Source organism: Paroedura picta, chromosome 16, assembly GCF_049243985.1.
Source record: "Paroedura picta isolate Pp20150507F chromosome 16, Ppicta_v3.0, whole genome shotgun sequence".
NCBI lineage: Eukaryota > Metazoa > Chordata > Lepidosauria > Squamata > Gekkonidae > Paroedura > Paroedura picta.
The window spans coordinates 17,443,148-17,468,660 of NC_135384.1; the positions used below are offsets into that span (position 1 = coordinate 17,443,148).

At 50.4% G+C, this 25,513-nt stretch overlaps 2 protein-coding genes across 4 annotated transcripts; one reads left to right on the forward strand and one right to left on the reverse strand.

The window, feature by feature from the left end:
- Positions 1 to 1,607: 1,607 nt before the first annotated feature.
- On the forward strand, positions 1,608 to 11,464 carry RUVBL2 (RuvB like AAA ATPase 2). Its single transcript, XM_077314397.1, has 15 exons — positions 1,608 to 1,732; positions 3,103 to 3,151; positions 3,347 to 3,402; positions 4,251 to 4,392; positions 4,589 to 4,718; positions 5,171 to 5,237; positions 5,374 to 5,480; positions 5,571 to 5,664; positions 6,969 to 7,092; positions 8,580 to 8,674; positions 8,762 to 8,880; positions 9,839 to 9,958; positions 10,109 to 10,238; positions 10,933 to 11,047; positions 11,332 to 11,464. The coding sequence occupies exons 1-15, from the start codon at positions 1,718 to 1,720 to the stop codon at positions 11,355 to 11,357; spliced, it is 1,389 nt and encodes a 462-aa protein (XP_077170512.1). The 5' UTR covers positions 1,608 to 1,717; the 3' UTR covers positions 11,358 to 11,464.
- Positions 11,465 to 12,816: 1,352 nt separating this feature from the next.
- PNKP (polynucleotide kinase 3'-phosphatase) lies at positions 12,817 to 25,235 on the reverse strand. Of its 3 annotated transcripts, none has more exons than XM_077314267.1 (17): positions 24,991 to 25,235; positions 23,875 to 24,014; positions 22,779 to 22,825; positions 22,136 to 22,567; positions 21,115 to 21,194; positions 20,602 to 20,659; positions 20,405 to 20,512; positions 19,860 to 19,931; positions 19,688 to 19,736; positions 19,360 to 19,430; positions 18,450 to 18,542; positions 17,757 to 17,853; positions 14,896 to 14,957; positions 14,699 to 14,808; positions 14,265 to 14,352; positions 13,578 to 13,639; positions 12,817 to 13,170 (listed from the first exon to the last, which is right to left on the reverse strand). In XM_077314267.1, exons 2-17 carry the CDS (start codon positions 24,002 to 24,004, stop codon positions 13,050 to 13,052), a joined length of 1,680 nt encoding a protein of 559 aa, XP_077170382.1. In that variant the 5' UTR covers positions 24,005 to 24,014; positions 24,991 to 25,235; the 3' UTR covers positions 12,817 to 13,049. The 3 variants fall into 3 exon arrangements, with proteins under 3 accessions (XP_077170382.1, XP_077170381.1, XP_077170380.1); XM_077314266.1 differs by having other exon boundaries at positions 24,864 to 24,992; XM_077314265.1 differs by lacking the exon at positions 24,991 to 25,235 and adding an exon at positions 24,582 to 24,789.
- Positions 25,236 to 25,513: the final 278 nt, after the last annotated feature.

Genomic DNA, 25,513 nt, shown 5'->3' on the forward strand with positions numbered 1-25,513 from the left:
AACAGAAGACTGCAGTATTGCACATAGTCTCAATCATTGCACATGTTATGACCATAGACCAGGGGTAGTCAAACTGCGGCCCTCCAGATGTCCATGGACTACAATTCCCAGGAGCCCCTGCCAGCGAATGCTGGCAGGGGCTCCTGGGAATTGTAGTCCATGGACATCTGGAGGGCCGCAGTTTGACTACCCCTGCCATAGACCAAACACGTTTCAATTCAGAGGGGCTTCATCAGTGGTCAAAAAGGTATATGCATACATATGTTATATGCATATATTCAAGCGGGAAGCCGTGTTGGTCTGAAGCAGCAGAACAAATTTAAAGTCCAGTGGCACCTTTACGACCAACCAAATTTGATTCAAGGTTATCAGCTTCTGCGTGCGTGCATTCTTCCTCAGATATATCACGAAATGGAAACAATCAGTCTATACTTACAGGCGAAGTGTAAGAGTAAATTTACATGCAGCACAATGAAAATGGGTAACACATTCCAGAGATAAGAAAAACAAATTTGGATTTGTTCGTATTCACTAGAGATTGAATTGCATGGGAAATATTTCAGGTACAATAAAAAATGTCCACATTACAAGAATTCTGAGCAGAGAATAATTAGCAAATACATAATCAATTGCTGACCTTGCCCTCATGTTAACTTCATATAATGAACACAGTATTAATATGAGACCTGGTTGGTGGCATACGACTTATAAAACAAGAAATATGTAACTAGTATTAAAGCCCATTTTAAAAATGGGCTTTGAAAGGGGTGGCAGGCAGGGCGTGAGAGGGTGGCCGTGGCTCCCTTTGACTAAAGGGAATGGGAAGCTCAGACAGGGCTTTGTGGCCCGCGGGGAGGCTGCAAACTCCCCCTCCCTCTAGGCCGCAAAGCCCTGTCGATGCCTCTCCTCGTGGGCAACAATGGAGTCCGCAGCCACAAGGCTTCTAGCAGGCAAGGAGGGAGGGCCAATGAGGGACGGGGCCCTGGACAGTCTCCTCCCAGGAGGCTGTTTCCCAAATATATAAGGGAGCGAAATAGTGTTAAGGATTTCCGATGTGGAGCTCAGGAAGAACGACCCTTCTGTCCAGGGCCAAGGTCCCACCCCGAGTGTCCATCCTCATGGGAGCTCCACTGTGCACAGCATGATATCCTCGCTGGGCTCTGCTCCCTCCAGACCAGGGGTAGTCAAATTGCGGCCCTCCAGATGTCCATGGACTACAATTCCCAGGAGCCCCCTGCCAGCATTCGCTGGCAGGGGGCTCTTGGGAATTGTAGTCCATGGACATCTGGAGGGCCGCAGTTTGACTACCCCTGCTCCAGACTGTCCGCTAAACTCCAGACATTTCCCGCGCCAGCGCTGGGGACCCTCCCGGGCAGCCACTCTCGCCCGAGCCTCCTCGCGGGGCCGTTGTGAGAACGAAGCAGGGGAATCCGCCAAGCGGACGGCGGCCTCTTCGCAGGGAAGCCCCAGCGGCGCTTGGAAGAATCGGCATTCTGTGGCAGAGAGGACCTTCCCGAGCCGCTAGATTCCCGCCACCTGCGCGCGGGACCCTCGACCCTTGCGGCGCTGGAGCCGGCTCCCCCCACCTCCCCCGATCATAGAGCCCGGCTTCCCTTCCCTAGAGAGGCCACTTCCGGTTCCGGCCTGCCGGAGCGGTCGGGAAAGCCGGCGGGCGGGCGGGCGCTTGGAGACGGCGCGAGACGGAGACAGCAACAGCATGGCAACGGCGGCGGTGAGGGCCGGCCCTGGGAAATATAACCTGGATATTTCCCCCTGTTTCTTCCGTAGCACTCTTTTTTGGGGTGGGGGGGAGGAGGCAGGACTAGATGGTGACCCCCCCCCACACGCGCTCATCGTTTCTCACGTGCGACGCGTGTCTCCCGCGTGTTTTCAGTCTGGCTGCCTTAGCGGTCTGCCCTGCCCGTGGGACTCCGAGCGCCTGGCTTGGCGACGGGGAGCGCTGTCGCCTGCACGTTTGCTCGGAAGTCAGCCCTACTGCCTTCGGGTCGGGCTGGCCTGTGAGTGAGCGTGCAGAGGATTGCCTGGGCTGAGAAAGGCTTCCTCGCGTGGAAATGTGGGTAGGGCTGCCGTCGCCGGCGGAGCATCGGCGGTTGACTTGACCCTGGTCGAGGCCTCGCCCACTTTCCTGGCCTGCACACGGCAGTGCACATACTTGCTATGCAGAAAGGTTCAGGCCCCCCGGACCGCTCTCAGGAAAGAGCAGCAAATCTCTGAATACCAATGCTAAGAGGCAACGTTAGGGGAAGGCCTGGACCCCTGTGCCCTCGTGATCCTCTGTACAAAACAGGTTGCTAGAACTAGGGTTGCCAGCTCTGGGTTGGGAGATACCTGGAGACTTTGGGGGTGGAGTGGGTGAGATTTGGGGCATGGAGGGACCTTAGTGTTGTATAATGCTATAGAGTCCACCTTTCAAAGCAGCCAGGAGATCTCTTTAATCTAGAGATGATCCCCAGTCAGGGGATCCTCGGGACTGGCATCCCCAGCTAGAACACATGAACCAGCAGGGCTCTTGTGTACTTTCTGTGCCAGACTGTAGATATGTTGCTAATCAGAGCAGGGCTAGATGGGCTCATAGATTTAGCCATGGCTGGAGTCTTCCTCTCAGCCTTAATACTAACCTGTCCCTGTTCTGCCTCAGCCACTTCGGCATTTAGCACTTTGTGACTGCCACACATGTGAGGGTACACAGCTAAGAGGGTGTTGAGAGGTGATAGGAAAGCTGGTGCTGAGATGTTTGGGGTATGGTGGTTTGAGGGAATAAATGAGGATGCATGAACCAGCTTTGGTGCACTTCCACCTGTGAAACTTTCTTTCCAGTCCAGGTGTCTGGCATAAATGTCAATGTAGGGCAGGGGTAGTCAAACTGCAGCCCTCCAGATGTCCATGGACTACAATTCCCAGAAGCCCCTGCCAGCGAATGCTGGCAGGGGCTTCTGGGAATTGTAGTCCATGGACATCTGGAGGGCCGCAGTTTGACTACCCCTGATGTAAAGGGAAATATATTCTAGCTCTTTCCAAACATGTTAGCTGTGAACCAGAGTTTTGGCATCTAAGTCAGGCTTGATTTCTCTCTGTCTCCAGGCTACCAAGGTCCCTGAAGTTCGAGATGTCACCCGCATTGAGCGCATTGGTAAGTTTCCATTCACTTTCTTGCACTTGCCTCTATTGTTGCCCCACAAGGCACTTATCTGTCAAGTCCCTCCTTGAGCAGACTTTGGGGACTCTTATGAGTGATCAATCAATGAAGAGTGCAGGGCTAAACAAGCCTATGCGTTCAGTGCTGTGCAATCTCCCCCCAATTGTAATTGTTTGCTTTTGTTCATAGGTGCTCACTCTCACATTCGAGGGCTTGGCTTGGATGATACCTTGGAACCCAGACAGGTACCTGGAGAAGGAGCTTTCTGGGAGGTGGCGAGGAGGAAATCTGACAGGCAGAGAATAACTGAGGCTTGCAGTATGTTTGCAGACAGAGGGGGATGTCTGGAAGGGTTCAACTCAGTATCACACTATCTATAGTTAGGTTCTTCACACATGCAAACTCTGCAGTTATCACTGATTTTTGTCTCAGATTCCCTAGATACAGTCGTATGAGATAAAGGGGAGGTTGGGTAGGAAGTAGGTAAGATCCTGGGTCCTAATTTCTGTCACTGTCACCACCTCTGGCTATCTTTGGCCAGTTAATGTAGGAGGTTTACTGACAGCAGAAAATGCACAAGTTTACTCCATTTCCCTTCTTATGCACCTGAGCAGGGGTACAAATGAGAACACAAAACTGCCCCCATGGCTGGCAGTTAGGAAGGTGTTAATGGAGGGATTGTAAATCTTTATCCAGACAGGCTCAAAGGGGAAGCTGATGATTTCAAGGAGTCTCGATGTAGATTTACAAGGGGGTAGGAGGTGAAGAGTGAGAACACGTACTAGAGAATAAGGATGAAAATAGAAGGCAGGATAGCAACTTACTATATAACAGGAAAATGCCTCTTGGGGGATGGAAGTGAGATTATTTGGCATTCAAGGAAAGAAGGCATGACTCAGAAACAGAGCATCTGCTTTGTTTGCTGAAGGTCCCAGGCTTAGTTTTGGGCAGGTGTTAGGTAGCAGGTGCTAGGAATTTCTCTCCTCAGTCTCCTGAAAGCCATTGCCAACCGGCATAGAACATGCGTAGTGAGTAGTTGGACTCTGCCTCAGCTTGCTTCATATGTACTTACCTACTTTCCCACCCTGGATAGGTATCCCAGGGTATGGTAGGCCAGCTGGCTGCCCGGCGTGCTGCTGGTGTGATCCTGGAGATGATCAAGGAGGGAAAAATTGCTGGTCGGGCTGTTCTGATCGCGGGCCAGCCGGGCACAGGGAAAACAGCCATTGCCATGGGTAAGGAACAGAACTTCAAAACAGCAATCTGCTAACAGTTCAAATGGGGATATGCCTGTTGCTCTCTGTGTAACTTGAGGGGGTGTCATTTCAAGTGCTCTTTCCTTGGACTCCTCTACTGCTATATCAGTGATTGGAGTTCTTGGCTCATTGTCATTCTCACCAGTACCATAACTGCTCTCATATCTCCTCCTAGGGATGGCACAGGCACTGGGTCTCGACACCCCCTTCACAGCTATTGCCGGCAGCGAAATTTTCTCCCTGGAGATGAGCAAGACCGAGGCGCTGACTCAGGCCTTCCGACGCTCCATTGGCGTCCGCATCAAGTGAGGGCAGCAGGCAAAAGGCTTTTGGCTGGCAGATTGCGCCAGGAGTGAAGGACTGAGGCTTCCTGGGCAGGAGGGCTGGTAGCCTAGAGTCTAAGCTTTTTCTTTGGAAGATTAGTGTGTTGTGGATGCTCACCATCAGGGGGGTGGGGTTTGTGATTTTGATGGCTTAGCTTTTGTAAGCGTTTTTTGCACGTTACCTTTTCATGCTGTTTTAGTAAACAGCTTGATTTCTAAGTTTTAAAAATTAAAAAGAAAACGGGAGCCGGCCTCTTTAGGGTTTCTGAAATTGGAACTACTGAGAAAGCTGTTCCTGCCAGCTTCTTTGCTTTCCCAACTATATTTTCAGTTTCTGTGGGATGGAGGTGAACCGAGATGGGGACTTCTGCAGTGGCTGTCTGCCTGTCCCTCCCTCCTTCCCTGGTGATCTGTGTGTTCCCTTTTCCCTACAGAGAGGAAACAGAAATAATTGAAGGAGAAGTGGTCGAGATCCAAATAGACCGCCCAGCCACCGGCACGGTGAGTCAAAAGATGACATGGGAAAGGCTCTGACTCTTTCACCCCTGCTAAAATGTGTTGCTGCTGCGGGGTATTGAGGCTTCTTTTTCCAAGTAGCATTCCATGGAAGATGCCAATTGTTCCCTTTTCACTGCAGGGTGCCAAGGTGGGGAAGCTGACCTTGAAAACGACTGAAATGGAGACCATCTACGACTTAGGCACAAAGATGATTGAGTCCTTGACCAAGGAGAAGGTGCAGGCTGGGTAAGCCTTCGGAGGCAACCAGGAGGCATCTCACCAACAGCGCCATGAAGGAGGCCCCAGTACTAAAGTTTTCTCCTTCTGTTTCTGCAGAGACGTTATCACTATTGACAAAGCCACGGGGAAGATTACCAAACTGGGGCGCTCTTTCACCCGGGCCCGGGATTACGATGCCATGGGTTCACAGGTACCTTAATATTTATCATTTATTACATTTCTAGACCACCCTCCTGAGATCAGCTCAGGGCGGTGTATATGCAGAAATTATCAATAACAGCAATTAAAACACAAATAACAATCCAACAATTTAAGACCTTTTAATAGTTTAGCAGCATCTAATAGCATCAATTATTGTCTTTCCACCTAGAAACTGGTCACTGCCAGTAGGTCTTCCCAGGGTGGATGTCTCTAGGAAGGTGTACGTTGGGGGGGGGGAATAGACGTTTTAGGGTCATTGGCCCCAGCTTGGACAGGCTCCTGATCTACTCTGGGAGCTCATTCCACCAAGAAGGGGTCAGGACTGAAAACATCCTGGCCCTGGTTAAGGCCAAATGGGGACAGGAACCACCAACCAGAGGAAATGTGCAGAATGGAGTGCTCTTCAGGGAGCATAGGCAGAGAGGCAGTCCTTCAGGTATGCCAAGGCCAGGCTGCAGATCTGTCGGAGCACAGGCCAAATGTGGCCCTCCAAGGTATTATTCCTGTGAGGACCAAAGTTGCTACTTTCTGTACCAGTTGCAGTTTCCACCTCAGGGATAAGGGAAGGCAAATGGACTTACAGAAGTCCAGGCTAGAGGTGACTGTCACATGGATCACTGTGGTTAGGTGATCTGGGGCCAGATAGGGCACTGATAGTTCGGCTTGGCTTAGATGGAAGGACACCAGCCAAGCTACTCTCATGATCTGTGCCTCCATGTTGAGGGAGACCTCTCCCTCTCACATTCTGCGTAGAGGAAAAATGGGTTGTAACCTGCAAGAGGCATCCCTCGTAACTCTTCCAGCCCACAGTGGATTCATAGAATCATAGAGTTGGAAGGGGCCATACAGGCCATCTAGTCCAACCCCCTGCTCAACGCAGGATTAGCCCTAAGCATCCTAAAGCATCCAAGAAAAGTGTGTATCCAACCTTTGCTTGAAGACTTCCAGTGAGGGGGAGCTCACCACCTCCTTAGGCAGCCTATTCCACTGCTGAACTACTCTGACTGTGAAAAACTTTTTCCTGATATCTAGCCTATATTGTTGTACTTGATTGTGTACTTTGCAAGCTAGACTTCACAGGTTTCTTCTTGAGCAACTCTGGTTAAAAAGAAACCACTTCCATTCAGAGTGGTCATATTCAGCTTGATGGGACTCTGGTCCTTGATTTGGTAGGAAGCAGACTTATGTACACAATGGGATGTCCACTTCTGGAGGGAGAAACCAGGCTTTGGATGGATGCACAAGGATGGCTCTTAAGGGCTTTTTCTGCACCCCCCCCCCCCCGCCCCGCAGACCAAGTTTGTGCAGTGTCCCGACGGAGAGCTGCAGAAGCGCAAGGAGGTGGTGCACACAGTCTCCTTGCACGAAATTGACGTCATCAACAGCCGCACACAGGGCTTCCTGGCCCTCTTCTCTGGTAGGAGGCTGGGAAGGGACTTGGGAGGGAGGAAGAAAAGGTGGAGTGCTGGGAGGAGGAGGGCCAGATTGCTGGATTATTCTGTTAAGGGTGAGGTACTCAGCCTGTGGATTGCAGAGAGCCAGGAGTGTCAAATGTCCACTGTACGCCCAGCACTAATACTCTAGGCATTAATATATTACTGTAAAAACCAAAGAATGCTAACCCATAAATCAAAACTCCACATACGTAGAAAAGTTAGCCCAGAGAGGGTTTCTAACCACCCTTTCTCCTGCTAAACTAGAATACATTTTGAAGGGAATGCTTGACACAAGAAACATTTATTTGTTATCATCCAGCCTCATCCCAGCCTCATGGGCAGTTTCAGACTGCATGTCTGCTGCCTTACCATTCTGCGCCACAAGAGGCTCGGCTTGTGTAAAAAGAATATTCAGGATTTTCATTCTGTTATATAGTGTTGTTTCTGAATGGCAGGGAAGCAAATTGAGGATTTAAAGAGACAATACACTAGTTAACTTGGGCTTTGATAGCCATAAAATGTCTCGGTCTGAAATAGTCCCTGATTGGTTGTTGTTTTTTCTTCCCCTTCCTTCTCCCAGGAAAAAAAATGCTTGGTCATTGGAGTCCTACGTATCTGTTGACCAATCAGAGGGAGCCATAAGGGTGGCTCCTATCACTAACATACCAGTGTGGCTGGGACAGTGGCTTGCTTGCAGGGCTGAGTTGAAGACAAAGAGACTGACTTAGCTGGCAGCCTGCCACCCCCAGACTGACTGGAGGATCGCTGTGGCTCTGTTAGAGCATCTGCTTAGTATGCAGTAGGTCCCAGGTTCAATCCCTGGCATCTCCAGTTAAAGGACCAGGCAAAAGATCTCTGTCTGTAACCCTGGGAAGTTCAGAGTGTGATTCATTAGAAGCCAACTTCCTGTGTGTTAATGTTGCAGGAAAGAGGCAGGAGGAGGGGGCTGTGGATAGTGAGTTGGTGGGGTTCTGGCCCATTTGTCCAAATGCAGGGGTGGCCAAATTGTGTCTCTCTTAATGGATCATCCTTCACTAGGTACTGACCTACCTTACAGGCTTGTTTGTCAGGATTAGTGCAATAACTTTGAACAGTTAGCACCAGTTAGACTGTGTTTCCATGAGGATGCTCTGAAGGCAGGGGACAGGCGTTTCTCTCATGCTCTTATTACCCTGGAAATCTAGAGCTGCAAACAGGTTGCTTGAGCAGCATTAACCAGTCTTCAGATGAACATCTAAAATGTGGAATGGAGATTCTAGTGGATTATGTTGCAAACTCAAATGTGTTGGTCTGAAGTAGCACCTTTAAGACCCATAAAGATTTATTCAGGGCGTGAGCTTTTGAGTGCAAGTGCTCTTCCTGAGACTATGAACTCCTTACATGACTGGACTCTGATTCAAATAGTGAGAGAGGCTGCGGTGATCTGGAAGCTGCTCCTCATGCGCCTTGCATTCCATGTTCTTCCCAGGTGACACAGGAGAGATAAAGTCAGAGGTGCGGGAGCAGATCAACGCCAAGGTAGCAGAGTGGCGAGAGGAGGGCAAAGCTGAGGTGATTCCAGGGGTGAGTACCTTCCATCAGAATAGGGGAGCTTGAGGTTCCAGCTGTCTCTCCTGAACAAAACATTGTGTCTTTCCCACTTCCGTTCAGGTTCTGTTCATCGATGAGGTCCACATGCTGGACATCGAGTGCTTCTCCTTCCTGAACCGGGCCCTAGAGAGTGACATGGCCCCCGTCCTCATCATGGCCACCAACCGAGGCATCACCAGGTGGGCAGGGCCAGGAAAAAGGCCATCAGCCACCCAGGCACCAGGGGATTGGTTAGGGGAATGCCTCCATGTCCTGAGCTACAGGACCCAGGTTTTCCCACCTGCGGGTTCTGCAGCTATTGTCTTTTTAGGAATTTCCCTTACAAGGCCACAGCAGGAGGTCTGCTCTCATAGGGTTGTGCGCTTCAACCACCAAAGCGCACAACCCTATGCTTTGGGGTATGTTGTCTAAGAGTCTACGTGGGTGGACAGTTAAAGGGAGGCAGTGACAGTGCTAGATGTTGGTTATAAGGTTGGGAGACAATTGAAATGAGATGATGCCATCTGTGTGTAAGTGCTTTGTGTCACAGAAATGTGAAATAGAGTAGAAGACTGGTCCTTGCCCCAAGCAGCTTACAGTCTGAAATGTGATACAAAGGAGATTTTGGTATGGAGCCCTGGCAGCAGTGCTGAGGGTGTCCCTCCACCATAGGTATTTCTCTTGTCCCTCACTCCTGGCTCCCAAGTTCAAAAGGATCTTCTAGGCCATGTAGTCCAACTAGAGCATTCCTTCCAGATTGGTCCTCCGGCCTTTGCTAGGACACCTTCGGGATGGGAAAGCCCATCCCTCACCCAAGTTCTATTGTCCAGCCCAAATCAACCCCCTTGCAACTAAAACCTATCAGATTTAGGCTAGCAGCAGAGAATATGCTGCCTCTGCTCTGTTCCATGTGCTTGGTATGCAAAGAGCATGCCTACTCCTCCAGGCTCAACCTCTTCAGTTCCTTCAGCCTTGCCTCCCAGGACTTGTTTACCAGACCAACTCCCCTTCCCTGGGCCCATTCCAATTGGTCTAGCTCTTTTAAAGTGCCCCATCCAGAACCAGGCACAGTATTCCAAATGATATTTTGGCACTCCTACAGGCTGCTGTAGGAATGCTGGTTTGGCCTCTTCCATTTCTTGCTCTCTTTCCGCACAGGATTCGTGGCACTAACTACCAGAGCCCCCACGGGATCCCTATTGACCTGCTGGATCGCCTGCTCATCATCTCCACCTCCCCGTACAGCGACAAGGAGACCAAGCAGATCCTGAAGATCCGGTGAGGGAGCCAAGTTGAATTCCAGCTGGTGGTGGGAATGCCTGCACAGCATTTTTCTTCTCCGTAACCACAACTGGTTTTCTATTTCAGCATCCCTGTGGTGGGCAGGAAGCCCCTTGTGTTCTGAACACATTCTGTATTCTGTTGCAGGTGTGAGGAGGAAGATGTCGAGATGAATGAAGACGCCTACACAGTGTTGACCCGCATCGGTTTGGAGACCTCCCTGCGCTACGCCATCCAGCTCATCACGGCAGCCAGCCTGGTGTGCCGGAAACGGAAGGTGAGCACTAACAGAGGATGCTGGTGTGGATGTAAGACGTGGTCCAGGGCAACCACGGAGGGTTTTCAAGGCAAGTGGCATTCAGAGGTGGTTTGCCAGTAGTGACCCTGCCTTGGTGGTCTCCCTTCCAAATGCAAACCAGGGCTGATCCTGCTTAGCTTCTGAGATCTAATGAGATCAGGCCAGTCTGAGCCATCCGGGTCAGGCCATTGTGGGGATGGAACTCATGAATCATCCAAAGTCCCTTGACTTACTGTAACCAGACCAGCATTCAAGATCTTCATATTGACCAAGACGACTGCTACCCTTCTCTGTCCTTGCAAACCCCATGACTCCCCTTTCTTGGGGCCCAGTGCATGTTTATACTAGGAGCTTCCCTTCCCATGCGTGTTCTTAACTTTACCAGCAGTCTCGATAATTAATCACGCTTACATTAGAGACCAGGAATCTTGGATTTTGTCAGGGGTATCAATGCCTTGCAGCGATTGGGAGCCTGTTGTTCTGTGGGCGATTGAAGAGCAGTTGCTCATGTCCAGAAGGAGATTGGGAGCAGATTCCTCAGTTTTGATGTCTAGCAAGCAGCCATTGGTGGCCTGGGTTGTCTTTTCTCTTTGCAATTCTGAACCCTTTTGCTTAGCTATCTCCTCTGTTCCAAGAAGCTCTCTCACCCTACCCCTTCCCTTGGCACCCACAGGGCACAGAGGTTCAAGTGGACGACATTAAACGTGTATACTCACTCTTCTTGGATGAATCCCGATCCACTCAGTACATGAAAGAATACCAGGACGCCTTTATGTTCAATGAACTCAGTGAGTAAATATCAGGGGGAGAAGAGAATAACTCATCTCCACCCAAGTCAGGGACTTCTCAGCATTCTTGCTACTGTGCTGGGAGGAGGGGGGGGGGCAATGTGTACTAATACTGAAGACGCCGTTTGATTAAGGCTCCCTGACCATGGCTTGTTACTCTTACGGGTTGGGGCTCAACTGTGTGGTTCTTTGGACTTGGTTGCGTTGAGTGATGTTGGAAAGCATGCCTTCAGACCTCCAGCTCAGGGTGGAACAGCCGCTGACCTCTGCTTTTCCTTTTCTAGAGGGGGAGACCATGGACACATCATGATGCAGCTTGGGATACCAGACTCTAGTTGGATGTATGAATGAATGTCTGTGTGGGGCTTGTTTGGGGGGTTTGGGTTTTTTTTTTGTAAAATAAATTCTTTTGGAGAAGTCCTGCTGTGTCTGACTTTTGGGGAGAGACTGGAAGGAGGCAGGCACTCCCTAGAAAGCTGCTTGTGCCCTTGGGATGCTCAGCTAGAGCCCTTCTTTATTATCTGGGGGACTAAACCGGCTGTTCAGGGAATGCACTCTATGTACTCAGCCTGCCTCCCTCCAACCCAGCCTTGGTCAACTTTTTGACCAAGGAGGTATGGCTGAAATATTTTTCAGGCTTTTGAGGTACCAGGAGGTGATGTCAGCTGCCAATGCCTCTCTGCCAGTCCCTCCCCTCCCCCAAAAAAGTGAGAGGAGCCTTGACCAGCAAAGGTTTAAATGATTGGGGCTCCTCCCATTCCCACCCCCTCCAGGCCCATTTGGGTAGAGGGGCTATTGAACTTGCCCAAATAGGGGTAGAAACTTAATTTTTCTTTAGCATTTTCTTCGCTCAGAGCAAGCAGCAGCAGGCACAGGGTGGGAGGGCTGTCCCCTGCCACCATTTTGAAAACTCCACACCACCGTACCATTGAGGGGCCTTTGTGGTGCCACGGTTGGGAAACACTCCTCCAAACTATTGTCAGCACTTTGAATGCTCCCCTCTCAGGTTCTCTTTGCCTGGTTGTTGCCCGTTATGGAACAGTAGCCAGATGAATGCTGGAATAGGCTCTGGATTCCCTCGGCTCAAATCTCTGCTCTGCCATCGAAGGCAGCTGGCGACAAGAATGTAAACCCCTTAGGGCCCCCTCCAGGGGAGAAAGGGGAGTATAAATAAAGGTGATAAATAAATGCAAATCTACTCCCCCATACTGAGAGAAAGCTGCTTCACCCTCTTCTACCCTAGAAAAAGTCACCAAGAGAAGGCAAGCATCACTCCAAGATCAAAGAAAACAAAAACAATCCAACATTAGACCCTAGAGGTGCCACCTGTAAAGATGGCACCTTAGGGTGTCGTGTTGTATCTGTCTACAGCAGGGGTAGTCAAACTGCGGCCCTCCAGATGTCCATGGACTACCATTCCCAGGAGCCCCCTGCCAGCAAACGCTGGCAGGGGGCTCCTGGGAATGGTAGTCCATGGACATCTGGAGGGCCGCAGTTTGACTACCCCTGGTCTACAGGCTACCCAAGAGGTCCTCAAATGTTGTAGACTGCCTTACATTGAAATCTTCAACACTACATCTTTCAAATGAATAAAACATGGTCTTAAAGCATTTCATTCATTCCAAAAGAGAGCATGTCATTTTTCTCAGTGCTCCTTTCATGGGGGGGCAGGAATCAAAGTTGGGGGTTCGTACCATCTTGTCTTTTTTGCTAGGCCTTCACGAGCTGTACCTTTGACAGCCTTTGCCAAGAAAGAAAAAGCAGCAAGGTTTGGGTTCCTAACTTTAATTCACATTAATTTTTAAAGACTTTTTGCAGAGGAGAGAGAACAGTCAGGTTCTACTGCTGTTTGACCAGCCCAAGGACCATCTCAGTGACTCCACTTTTGACCAGCAGGGGAGTACCTCCCTCAGCATACCTTGGGGGGGGGGGGGAGGGGGGAAGTGTACTTCAGACAGCTTGTGAGGGGCCGTCCAGGGGCTGGCGCACTGCCGCACTGCTGTCATCCTTCTGAAAATTGATGGTAGAGCGACTCCAGCTCTGGGTTTGCAAACTGAGGCACAAAGTTAATCTTTATGATTTCAGCAAAACCTTCTTCTAGCGTTGGTGCTACATATTTACTCCTGTGAAGGACAAAGACAGTGCTTAAACCAATGCACCCCACCCCCCCTCAGTCCCACTTCCTGTAATGACACTTGACCGGGACTGTGGTGTTGAACAGTCACACAGCTAGAAATCCATCGTTACATTTTGAGTCTGGAGCTCAGAGGAGACTTTTCCGCATTCCTGCACTCATGAGAACTAGTACTTTGCCTATTTTTAACAGAATGAAAACTTAGTTATGGAAATTCAAGACATATCTTGTGAGCCACGCTGTGTTTCCACACTTGAGCCAATCTTTGTGGATGCTGGAATGTTTTAGTTGGACTAGGAAGGATGAGAAAGAGGAGAAGCAACAAAGTGGAGCCAGGTGGATGGTGGCAGGCCCACAAGTTAAACGAAGCCCACCCTCCCTCCTCCAGAAACTCACTTATAAGTGTTCAAGACAATACTGTTGACGGGGATGTGCTCCTTCTCTGTCATTTCCCGGAACTGAAAAAAGAAACGAGAGTGCTTTGTAGCCCCTCCAGTACTGCTCTTTTAAATCCAAACATGAAACGGTTCCCATCTTGGGTGCACGTGGGAGGCTAAGGATGGGAGGCTATTTTGCAGATTTAAGACAGGCACATTGGCAGACTGCAGCAGTTGCAGTGGTGGCACAAACAGTTGTCAACTTCCAGAAAGGACTGAGTAGTACTGAGGGGGTACCAGGGGGGCGGGGTCGAAACAGGAGGAGGAATCATTGAAACCCCCTCCAGTCAATCTAGAGGATTTCTTTATAGGATGCCAAGCCATGAATCACTTAGCAAAGCCATGTCTAGGGCCAGAACGTATCTAGGAGTTCAAAGACTAGCCACAGTCAGTTTTTACTGCTTTGCCAAAGGGAGAAAAGCCGTTTTGGCTTGGGAAGAAGGCAGCTCTGTGGTTTGGTTTGTACAGGTTCACTTGCAGAGACCTATGTTTGCAGACACCACCCACCCACCCTTCCCACACAATCTGGGATGAAAGTGCAGAGAGTGAAGAGACGTCAAATCAAAGTGGTGATCCCGGTGTCGCTCGGTCCTGGAGGAATGGGAGCCACGAACCCTTTCAGCACCATCCCAATCAAGGCACTTACTCGGTTGTTATGCTTGGCTTGGTCCAATGAGGCTGTGAAAAGGAAACACCGGCAGGGAACCCCAAGCGTCTTGGCACAGTCGATGTACCTGGCAGGAAAAAGGCACAAAGTGCACAGTGCTTGTCTCCTCTGGGGGCCACCCTTCAGCCTGCTGCACCCAAGCAGCACTACTTGTCCCACTTACAAGGAATTATTAGTGTAGAGCAGAAGTCCCCAAAGTGGCGCCCACTGACACCTTTCCTGATGTCTGCCAAGAGTGTTTAGGAAATGTGTGGGGCTTTTGCCCAACAAGCCTCCCGATCGTCTGCAGATTTTTAAAAATCCTCCTGGCAGCAGCTCCCCCCCCCCCCCAAAAAAAAAAGATAGTCACTGAGTGAGTGAAGGCAAGCTATGGTGTGTCTGGCTCCCTCCTGAGCCAACCTCTCCCCCCTTACCTGCTCCTTGACTCCAAGTCCGGATTGGTGTTGTCCACGACCACGCTCTTCCCTGCCTGCAGTGCCGACTGGCAGACAGCCACGCACTTCTGCCACGAACCAAGAATGTCCTGGGAATCGGGGAAGAGAGACAGGCTCACAAGGAAGGTGGAAAGGGAAAGATTTAGGGAGGCAGGGAGGCTTGGTCTTCCACTTACCCTGTTGGCATAGGCGTAACCAGCCGCAACCAGGTGCTGTTTCACAAATGTCGATTTGCCGGCTATAATGGGATGAAGCAAGAAAAGGGAAGAGGAAGCCAAAGGAAGATGCTGGCAATACCATAAACTAGGATTGGGTGCTTTGGCCACCAAAGCAGCCATTCCAGCCCGAAGCATCCAGCAGTACAGGGGGGGTGTTTCTGGTGCTGGCACATTAGTCGATGCAGACATGCACCTGTGTACCACTGCGCTGGCTGCTTCAGGCTGGAAAGGCTGCTTCAGAGGCTGAAGTGCCCCACCCTACCATAAACCCAGCATATACCCCACTGTCCTACTTAAAACATACCAGGAAGTTGATAAGTAGCCCTTCCCACAATAATAGTTACATGGAAACCAATACTTATTCATCTATATATTTCTAAAACAGCCTAAAACGTGTCTGGCTGTCCAAGTTGGAATAGGGCCAATCAGGGTGCAGCCAGCTTTGCCCTGATTGGCCCTGCCCCTATGGCTCCCACCCTCCGACCCTGGACTCTAGCGACTTTGCTCTCAGATGCCGCAGTGCCTGGAGCCAGCAGCAGGTAAGGGGAGAGGCCCTGGGCAAAGGGTCGTGGTGGAGGGCTTGCTAACGAGGGCCTCTTGACCTGCTAGGCTGGGCCTACTGATGAGGGCCTCCCGGCCTGCTGACTGCCTGCTAAGGAGCTCTGTCCCGGCCCTGCTAACAAGCTGCCCAGCCCCCACTCCCCCCCCTCACTTGATCTGGCTGCGAGCTGTGGCCCAAAGCCACCTTAAGCTGCCTGGCCAGGGGCCAGGGGAGGGGGCCCTTTCAGGGCCCGTTCTTAGGAATAGGCTTTGAAGCTAGTTAAACCATAAAAGCAAAACAAAGGAAGGTAATCAGCAATGACACCACAACCCTCCTCCAAATAAACACAGCACTGAAAAGCCAAAAAGGTGAAGCCTGACACACCCCCCCCAAAAAAATAAGGGTTGAAAAATACCCAGAAGTCTCACCTCCAGCAGAGGTGCCCTGCAAGGAAGCCCAGCCCCAGAAATACACCCATGAGGAAAGGAGGGTGTGTGGCCCAATGGAAAAGCCTCTGGCTTGGCGTGCAGAAGGCCCCAGGTCTGCTCCCCGGTATCTCCCATCAAAAAAGACTGAGGCAGTAGCCTGTGACTTGGGGGAGCTGCTGCCAGTCCCGAGTAGCCCATACCAAGTTTGATGGACTGCCTGAGTAAAACAGCATCAGGCCTCTGGGTCTGGGTGGCTGCAGGCAGACCCTGAGGCATCCCGGTCCAGGGACACCCCCTCCCCCCACAATATGAGGTAGCCCAGTTCTGAAGAGCCTGCGAAACGGAGCTCTTCCGCCAAGCATTTGGCTGAGGCCAGCGAACCGACAACATCTACTTGGGCCTCCAGAACCTCCTCCTATCACATATGCCCGCTGGACGCAGTGTGGGGCAATTTTGATCTGACCCATCTGCTGGGTCCACATGTTAACAATTAAATAGTGAATGATTACATGTTCCGTGCTGTTGGTGTTGATGCAGCTGCTGAGCTTGTGCCAGAACTACTGTGTTGGATTATATGTGCTCTGTGAACCGCTCTGAGCTGCAAGGGAGTGCGGATAGCAGGAAGCAAATAAATATTTTTGCAGCCGCTTCCCACAAGCTTGTCCAGCCTCCTTGACACACCTGCTTAACAGCTGCCGACAAACACCGAGGCAGCCAGAACAGCCAAAGGAACAGCTTCAGCGCCCACTTTTAGAAAACGCATTTGTTTCCTAACCTACCAGGATGATTTGAGCACACTAATCGTCAAACTAGATGAGCTGTGTCTTCTAGTGCAGGGGTAGTCAAACTGCGGCCCTCCAGGTGTCCATGGACTACAATTCCCAGGAGCCCCTGCCAGCAAATGCTCATGGGAATTGTAGTCCATGGACTTCTGGAGGGCTGCAGTTTGACTACCCCTGTTCTAGTGTAGCGGTTCTCAACCCGGGAGTAGTGACCACTTAAGGGGTCATTTGACCTTTCCTGGGGGGTCGCAGTGACATGGCGCTGGCCCCCTCTGCGCCGGGCAGCACCGAGGAAGCCAGTGCCAAGCTGACGCCACCACTCCATCTGCCACTCCTGTGACGCTGGTTGGAGACGGCGCAGAGGTGGCCAGCGCCTGGCCGCCGCTGCTCTGGCCGCCACCACCACCCCGTGACCCCTAGAGTAGGTACACGTGTGTGTGTGTGCCACTATGTGTGCACAACGCCACCACCCCTGATGCAGGGGTTGCGGAGCAGTGGCGGTTGAGCACCCCTGTTCTAGTGCCACCTTCTCACCACCCCAATCCACCCAATCGCTTGGTTCTCCCTACTCATCTCAGCCCAAACTGACCGTTTGTGAATCGCCCCTGGAGCTGCTAGGCGGCCAGAGATGGACAACTTTGGTTGTATTTGTATAAAATATTTGTAACGTCTCTGTGCTCTACCCCCCCGAGTGGGTCCTCTTTGTGGATGTTTTGATCTGTATCAACCGCTATGATGTATCCTCCATCCCACTCCATTTCCCAAACCTCTTGAGCTGAGGACCAGAACAGGCTACACTGCAGGCAACTGTCCTGCACAAAGCTGAGCCTGGCTTGGAACCATTCTGCAAGGGGCACAGTGATCTTGCTGGGATCAAGCCAAATTAGTGCCCCTCCTCCCCAGGCAGGGCAAGGTCAGGTCATCCATGAGTGGCAAAAGAAGTCAATCTTTCCCTCGCTGCTCCCTCCTGCTGCTGCTGCTGCTGCTGCTGAAACCAGGCAAGAGCTCCATGTAGCAGCTGGCAAGGCAGGAGGGCGTCAGAAGCAGGGCACAGGTGGGGTTACTCACCAGCAGGGAAGCCAACCGCCAAAACCAGCTCTGGAGAGGAGGAGGTCAGGGAAGCATCCGGGGGATCAGACAGCTGCGCTTTGGGGTCCAGTGCCCGCTGTGGAGGGGGAGGAGAGATGACTGGAGGAAAGATTTTATAACAGCTCCCAATGCAGGGCCATGGGGTGCCAGGCTATTTATTTGGCATCCTTCCCAAACTCCCTCTAGGGAAGGCCCACAGCTCTTTGCACAGGGGCCAGGCACATGCAGCCTTCAGGATCCCTACGGAAGAGGGTCTCTCCCAAGAAAGGAAGATGCAAGGTGGTCTGCATGGGTGGTAAAGGAGACCGTGGCCCATTAAGCCCCAAAGCGTGTGAGCCGAGGCCTTGAATCTTCTCACTTTCTGGAGGGACTGACAGTGAGAAAAAGGCCTTGTGGATCCCCAGGCAAAGCCCCTCCTGGAATGGGTTTGCTCCCTCTTGCTGGCACTGCAGCACCGTCAGCCCTCCTATCAGAGTCAGGAGCCAGAAAGGAGTGTCCCAGGTGGGGATGTTCTGGCGTGAGCCAAAAGGTCTCTGTCGTCTGGCCAGGGCTGCTGGGGGATGACTCGCCCCTGCCTACCAGAGGCCCATCCGGTAGGAGCCCAGGGGTACATCCAAGGGCATCTCTGCTCCCTTCCCCAAGGCTCTGGGGAGTGACTGAGAAACTACTCACTGGATCAAAGGCGGGGAGTGAAAACGGAGCCTCTTTCCAGCCCAGGAAATATTCTTCAGGCGTTTTGAAGGGCAGGCCAGCGTTCAGAGCAAACTGCAAGGAGGGGCAGCAGAAGAACAGGCATCCGTTGGGATGAGGGGCATCCACAGAGCATGGGTGACAAATGCATGAAGAACACACACGTTCTATCACCACCATAAAACATGGTGCACATGGCACACATGCTGCCCCTGGAAGTACAAGGTGTACACCACCAGTGTAAGAACAATCACACTGAGTGCCAGTAAAAACAGGCGGTCTCCTTCAGCCAGCCAAACAATCAGGGGAGGGGAACATAATGCATTACTAAATGATCTACTGTATTCTGCAGCCAGAGCCTATCACAGCCACCATTCACCACACCATTCACCATTCCCCAACTCTTTTTAAAAGGATGCCCATTATTCAAAACTGAGAAAAAGCAGAATTACATCCCACTTACCCCCAAGGACTGAAAATTATACACTGAGTACCCTCAATGTTGAAGATGAAACTCAGATACTTTGGCCACCTCATGAGAAGGAAGGACTCCCTGGAGAAGAGCCTAATGCTGGGAGCGATCGAGGGCAAAAGAAGAAGGGGATGACAGAGAATGAGGTGGCTGGATGGAGTCACTGAAGCAGTCGGTGCGAACTTAAATGGACTCCGGGGAATGTAGAGGACAGGAAGGCCTGGAGGATCATTGTCCATGGGGTCGCGATTGGGTGGACACGACTTCACACTTAACAACAACAACAACCCTCAATGTAGATGAGTGCAAAAGAAAGAGGGTATGTCAAGCCAGCTCAATTAAACCTCTTTTAAGGATGCCGAAACGTTAAGGGCCGGTCCAAAGGAGGGGCATGAGAAAACACGCGAAACTCAGAAATACCAGGCGGTCGCTGCATGAGAAGTCCTTCTTCTTTTGCCCAGGAGCCCAGTTTGGTGGACGCCCAGCTGCATCTACAGACAGGGAGAATACAGCCATCGACAAACACATCGCTGCCAGCTGGAAAACATAATCCTCTGACTGCAGCCAGGATCTGGAACTGGACCTTGAAACGCAGAACGAACCAGGCCGGCAACCAGACCTGAACAGAGGAACACGACAGCCCAAAGTCCGCTTTCTCGTGCCCCAGAGTGCTTCTGACAACTGGCAGGTCGGAATTCTAAGGGCAATCCCCCCTCTAAGGGGTAGCATCCTTTAGCTCTTCACTCACCTCCCACGTAGACACTTTGGCTCAAGGACACTGAAAGGTCACCGTTGGCCTTGGAAGACAGGAGGGGAAAGGGGGCGGGGTCAAGAGAGCAGCACAGCCCTCTCATCCTCAGCCAGCGGGCCCCGCCCCCTCTCCCCAACCAACCCTGCCCCCCACCCTCCCCGCTAGTTACCTTTTTGCACAGGTGGTCCCACATGCCCAAGACAGGTTTGCGATAAATGCCGGAGCCAGTAGCCACAAAGGCCTGCAGGAAAAGGAGGTCAGTGGGGGTGGCACTGATGTCTTCACCCCACTCCTTGTTCACACATCGGGCCCAGGGGGGCACTTGGGAAGCGTCTGCCCTTTAACAATGATGACTAGCTTCTATGGAAGGGCAATGCAGACCTGGGGTTGCCAGGTTGGGAATACCTGGAGACTGTTAACAGCGGCAGCCTCTAATCTGGAGACCCAGATCTGATTCTCCACTCCTCCACAAGCTGACAGCTGGGAGACAGCTGGGAACTGCCAGTCACAGTTCTCTCTCAGCTCCCTCAGCCCCACCTTTCTCACAGGGTGTCTGTTTTTGGGAGACTAAGGGAAAGGTGTGCAGAAGCCACTTTGGGACTCCTTCGGGTAATGAAAAGTGGGGGGAAACTCTACAGATGCTGCTTCTACTAGTGTTCCTCCCACCTCAATCAGTTCCTTTCCACTGCAAAACATGTTGTGGGATACGCTTACTTGTACGGGGATCCCCAGCCGCTCGACCACAGCCTCCAACTTGGCTTTGAAGACTTCAGGCCTGAGGCGTCCCCGGCTGATGCCCAGCTGATTGGTGAAAATCACAACCTGAAGAACAGAGAAGAACAGGGCACTGAGCAGGGGCACAAAGGAAACGAGGGGCACCTTAAGGGAAGAGGGCAGGCCAAGAAGCCTACCTTGTAGCCCTCACTCAGAAGCTGCTTCAGCTTACGGGGGACTTCAGGGTACAGGATTCTGCAAAGGACAAAGGATTTAGGCCAGCTCTCATGGGCCACTCTGCACGCGGCTCACAGGGAGGGCAGTGCTATAACCAGGGACTTTATTTCATTTTCAATCCCTCCAACCACAGGCTGGTGGGATTATGTATAAAGCAAGAACAGAACAAATCAATAAAACAATAAAGACAAAGATAATTTAAAAACATATGCAAGAAATCTAGCAACAGCTTCCAATCGGCCGACATCATTTGAAAACAAGAGTTTCCAAATAGTAGGAACACTAGAGCACTGAACAGAAAAGTACAGTAACACAACATCCAGAATCTGGTCCTGATCAGGGAGAAAAAGCAAGATTTCAATAAATATATTAAGTATAACATTAACATCCATGCAAAGGCCAGCAGTTGCTCTTTCCCATGCAGGGCAAGCTGATTTCTCCCAAGCACCCCCCCCCCACAGCTCTTGACTTACTTCCAGTCTTCAGGGCCTGTCGGAAACACTTTCCCAGACTGCGTAGTGATGATGGTTCCATCTAAATCGAAACCTGCAATCTAAGGAGAGAAGCAAAGCGATCAGGCCAGCAGACCCGTCTGGCTATGCACACACAAGGCCCTCCGGGTCTCCTGCTGCAGAAAAATATCTCCACTCTGTCTTGGGACTTGAAAGACAAGGACTGGTGGAAGGGGAGGCTCAGTCAGCCTCTGGGTATGAGGCGAACTGGATCCTTCCACATCTAGTACTCTCTCGGGTGTACACAGTTATGTCCTCCTTCCTCAAAGTGGCGTATACAGTTCTCCCTTCCTCACAAGCACCTGATGGTGTAGGCTGGAGCCAGACGAGTAACTGGCCCAAACTTTAGGGCAGAAAGGTGATTTGAACCCAGGTCTCCTAAGTCTAGTCCATAAATGAGCCTGCACTGGAGAGTTAAAAATAATATTCATAATAATAGCATAATAATAATGTAGCAGCTAAGGTCCACACTATGATCTCTGGGTCTTGGGGTGGGCAGATTCTGTTGTTCCTTGAGCAGCAAATCAACATCAGCCCCTCAGGGTGGCCACTGAACTTGGTAGGAACAGCAGACAGACTTAATTCCACACTGTCCATCTGCTCTACAGCAGAGATCCAGGGCTTTACACAGTCCCACCATTGATTCTGTCCCTCAGCTATGCTACAAGAGTGATGAAGAATGAGAAACAGTTATTGGACAGATTTATATCGATTGCTCCCAGCTCCTGTCTAATATTACCTGCTCCAGGCCTCTTTAACGTAAGCCCTCGGTCGCAAACCCATGAAGCTGCCACCTACCAAGTCAGACCTTTGGTCTCTACATCTGTCTTGTCTACTCTGACTGGTAGCTGCTCTCCAGGGTCTCAAGCTGAGGTTTCTCCCATCATCTGGGGTCTGAACCTGGGGCCTTTGCATACAGCGCAGGTGCTCTACCACTGAGCCACAGCCCTTCCCACCCACCCACCAGAGCAGTAGGTCTTACTTTGGCACTTGGCGTCACTCCTTTCTTTGTGAAGACCAAAAGCTTGCCCAAGTCCTCCCATGAGTCATGAGGATGGGAAGGCAGATCTGGGAGTGCCTGTGGGGAAGGCTCCTGTGCCTGCTCCACCAGAGCAGCCATCTCCTGCAGTTGTCTGAGTTTCTCCACCACAGAAGGGTCGTCATCTTCGTCCTCAGAAGGGCTGGAGGGCCGGGGCCGCTTGGGGGGTTGGGCCACATTGTCATCCTCCTTCACGGGGCGCCGCGGGCTGAAGTACTCCCGCACAGTTTTCTTTGGGGAACGGGAATCTTGCTCAAACCGGATGCAGTAATGGTACAGTCCATTCACTAAGCACAGCGTTTCACCCTCTTGGAGAGTTGTGCTGTCGCCACAATGCAAATGTATCTCCTCCACTGATGTTGGGTTTATCCCCCGCTGCCAACAGAGCAAAAAAGTAGAAGCTACAGCTTCAGAGCCAGTTATACCAGCAATTTCCCTTCCCCAGACTCATCTGTATTGTAGATGGAAAAGTGGCCCTCACCAGCAACACAAACGCTCACCCTTTCCCTGCTAGACAGAAAGCTGTTCTCTGAATCAATTGCCCTGCACTGAAAAACTGAGAAATGCTGATCTTGTCCCATCTTACCTGTGTAACTCTTACAGATCTGTAGGCATAATTTGCCAGTAACTCCACTGCAAGAGAGAAAACAAAAACTGTTATACTCGAGGGCTGTCTTTTAAAGAGGTTATCTCTATCCAACTTTTCTGGATAAATAATACCCAAAGATTATTCTATGTTATATTAAGGAAAAATAGGATCCTGAATTAATGTAAGCAAAGAGAACAAACTTCTGCATGGAATATAAATTGGGCAACTGTTTATAGTTACGCGGATAAATTGCATCTCAAAATAGAAAACAGAACCATGTCTATTGGGCATATACAGCAGTCCAGGTGCACCTTTAAGATCGGCAAAATTTTATTTTGAGTTTAAGTCCTTGTGTGCATGCACATTTTTTCAGAATAAAGCACACGAAAGCTTATACTGAGAGGAAAACTTTGGGACTTAAAGGTGCCACTAGACTCAAACTTCGTTCTACTGCTCTAGGCCAACATGGCTACCCACCTGAATCTAACAGTACAACACTGAGGGGTGTACAGGGAGAGCAGCATGAGTACAATTTGTGCCCCACTGCTTTGAGGCAGCATAAATGGATTTTTCATTGTTCTGTCCTCAATGCTGCAAAGTAAAATTTGTAGAAAATTTTAGAAAGGGCAATGGGCCTATAGTCATTCAGTGAATTTAAAGTCTGAGTGGAGATTTTAGTCCATGCTTTGGTCTGTTCAACAACACACAACATTTCTGATAGTGTTATTCAAATTGTACATATATATTTCACACAAAAACCCCTCTTTCCTACTCTCAAACCTACCTGACCATTATCACTTACAAATTTATCTTTTATACAGAAAAATGCCAACTACCATTTGACCATCAAAAGCACATCAAGCAAACTGCCAACCTCATAGACAGAGGTTGGGGTAGTTCTCTGCAGCAGTGAGGACTTGAAATGTATTTCTGAAACAACAAACAGTTATAGAGATACCAGAATCCTGGAATACAAAGAACCACTAGAATATACTGCTTAGGTCAGACACAATGAAAAGAGGGCTCTATAATTCATTTATGGTGCAAACAGTGAAGTTTGCTGATAGGCAATCATAATAGTAACAATACTTACCTTGTGTCCTTGAACATTTCTTATCAGTGATAAGAGTCTTAGGTCCCCTGCCAAGAATCACCATCACACCATCAGGCAGATGAATTGGATCGTGGCGTTGGTCTTGGCTGATGAGGAGGCACCGCATCATTCAGGGTAACCTGCAAGCAAAACTAATTGCTTATGGATATAAATAAAACAGGATCCTGCACAGATCTTCACATCCACAATTTCCACAAATCAGTTCTCCAAATTTGTTTTTGCAACCTTAAGAGTGAAGTATTTCTAATCAAGGAAAAGAGAAATGTTTCTTGGCTAGGAAGAAATCCTAAACTTTGGATGAGTGGTGTCACAAAGGAAAAGAAAGATCATCAACTGACTGGGGTAGAGAAAACATAGAGAACATTTGAGAAACAGGTTGTGATCTAGGGATTTTTAAAAAATGAAGCAAGCTGCTTCTAAGGATGAAAAGCAGTTATACCTATTACTTATGGAGACACTGTATATTAAAACCGGGCTAATGCCCAAAGGAGTAGAACATAATGCCTAACATGACTTGCTGTTTTATTCTGCTGCTACAGACTATCAGAGACACCCATTTGGAATTATAATTCACAGTGTACTTTTTCCCCAAGGAGATGGCCATTTTTCAAATCTGAGAAAAAGCAGAATTACATCCCACTTAATCCAAAGCCTGAAATACAGACATGAAGGAGGGAGCACTCTACCTTAGGAGGGACCCCAGAGACAAACATGGGCTGATACTGCAAACATAACAGGAAGCTTCTGAAAGGATCCTCCTATCCAAGCAGAGGCGCTGCACCCAGCTTTAAAACACCCTCCAATTATTACCCCCAATACGGTTACTGAGCCCAGCATGAGACCCGACAGCACAACTAGGAAGCTTTCTCCAGCACAGGAAGCCAGAGCAGCGGTGTTGCACTTTTAGTGATCCCAGCCGGAAGCAGACTTTATTTCTTCCCCTGACCAAAACATCTTGCAGGTAATACCTTTATAGTGGGATCAACCCAATCACCTGGTCAGGTTGAAATGCTCCCCGTTGGGATAAGAAAAAAGATTTCCCAACCTGAATTCGATGTGTGGGGAAAACATAAATAGACGCCACAAAAGTCTCACCCTGAACTTCCGGTGAAAGCCCGGGTGTTGAGCCACGCCGCTCTAGGCTTTGGGCACTCTATGTTCAGCCCCTTTCGCCCGCAGCGCACAGCCGTGCCGAGTGAGGGAATTCCCTCTAGATCCAGTTCCAGTGTGGGACTTTTTATAGAGAAAGGATGGAAGGGATGCAATCTCACACGCGCGGCCTGGTTTATGATCCCAGGTTTGCTAGCTCTACCCCTCTTCGGGCACGACGATCCTTTTGCTTAGTACGTGTGAAAAGTGCTCCGATGCTGCCCACGACGTCTTTCATTGTGGTTCCGGGAATTTTAGTTCCCACCCCTTTGCCATAACTGCTGGAGGAGGCAGCATTGTAGAGAAAACAAAACGAGCGCCTCACCCCGTCGGAATGCAGCTCAAGAGGATCCCGCAGTGATGAAGAGACAGCTGACGAACCAAATATGCTTGGATGGCAAGGAGTTTAATTTGCCTCACACTGGCCGCCTGTATCCTCAAGGATAGTCAGGGTGTAAAAGCAGACCAG

What these genes read in the sequence shown, in the direction of transcription:
- RUVBL2 (XM_077314397.1), top strand. An exon ending in GAAAACAGCCATTGCCATGG is followed by an intron (nt 4,393 to 4,588) that starts GTAAGGAACAGA and finishes ATCTCCTCCTAG; the next exon opens with GGATGGCACAGGCACTGGGT. An exon ending in CTTCCTGGCCCTCTTCTCTG is followed by an intron (nt 7,093 to 8,579) that starts GTAGGAGGCTGG and finishes TGTTCTTCCCAG; the next exon opens with GTGACACAGGAGAGATAAAG.
- PNKP (XM_077314267.1), bottom strand. Translation starts at nt 24,004, where the DNA reads ATGATGCGGTGCCTCCTCATCAGCCAAGACCAACGCCACGATCCAATT. An exon ending in ACAGGCCCTGAAGACTGGAA is followed by an intron (nt 20,660 to 21,114) that starts GTAAGTCAAGAG and finishes TGTCCTTTGCAG; the next exon opens with AATCCTGTACCCTGAAGTCC. An exon ending in GTTACGCCTATGCCAACAGG is followed by an intron (nt 14,809 to 14,895) that starts GTAAGTGGAAGA and finishes CCCGATTCCCAG; the next exon opens with GACATTCTTGGTTCGTGGCA.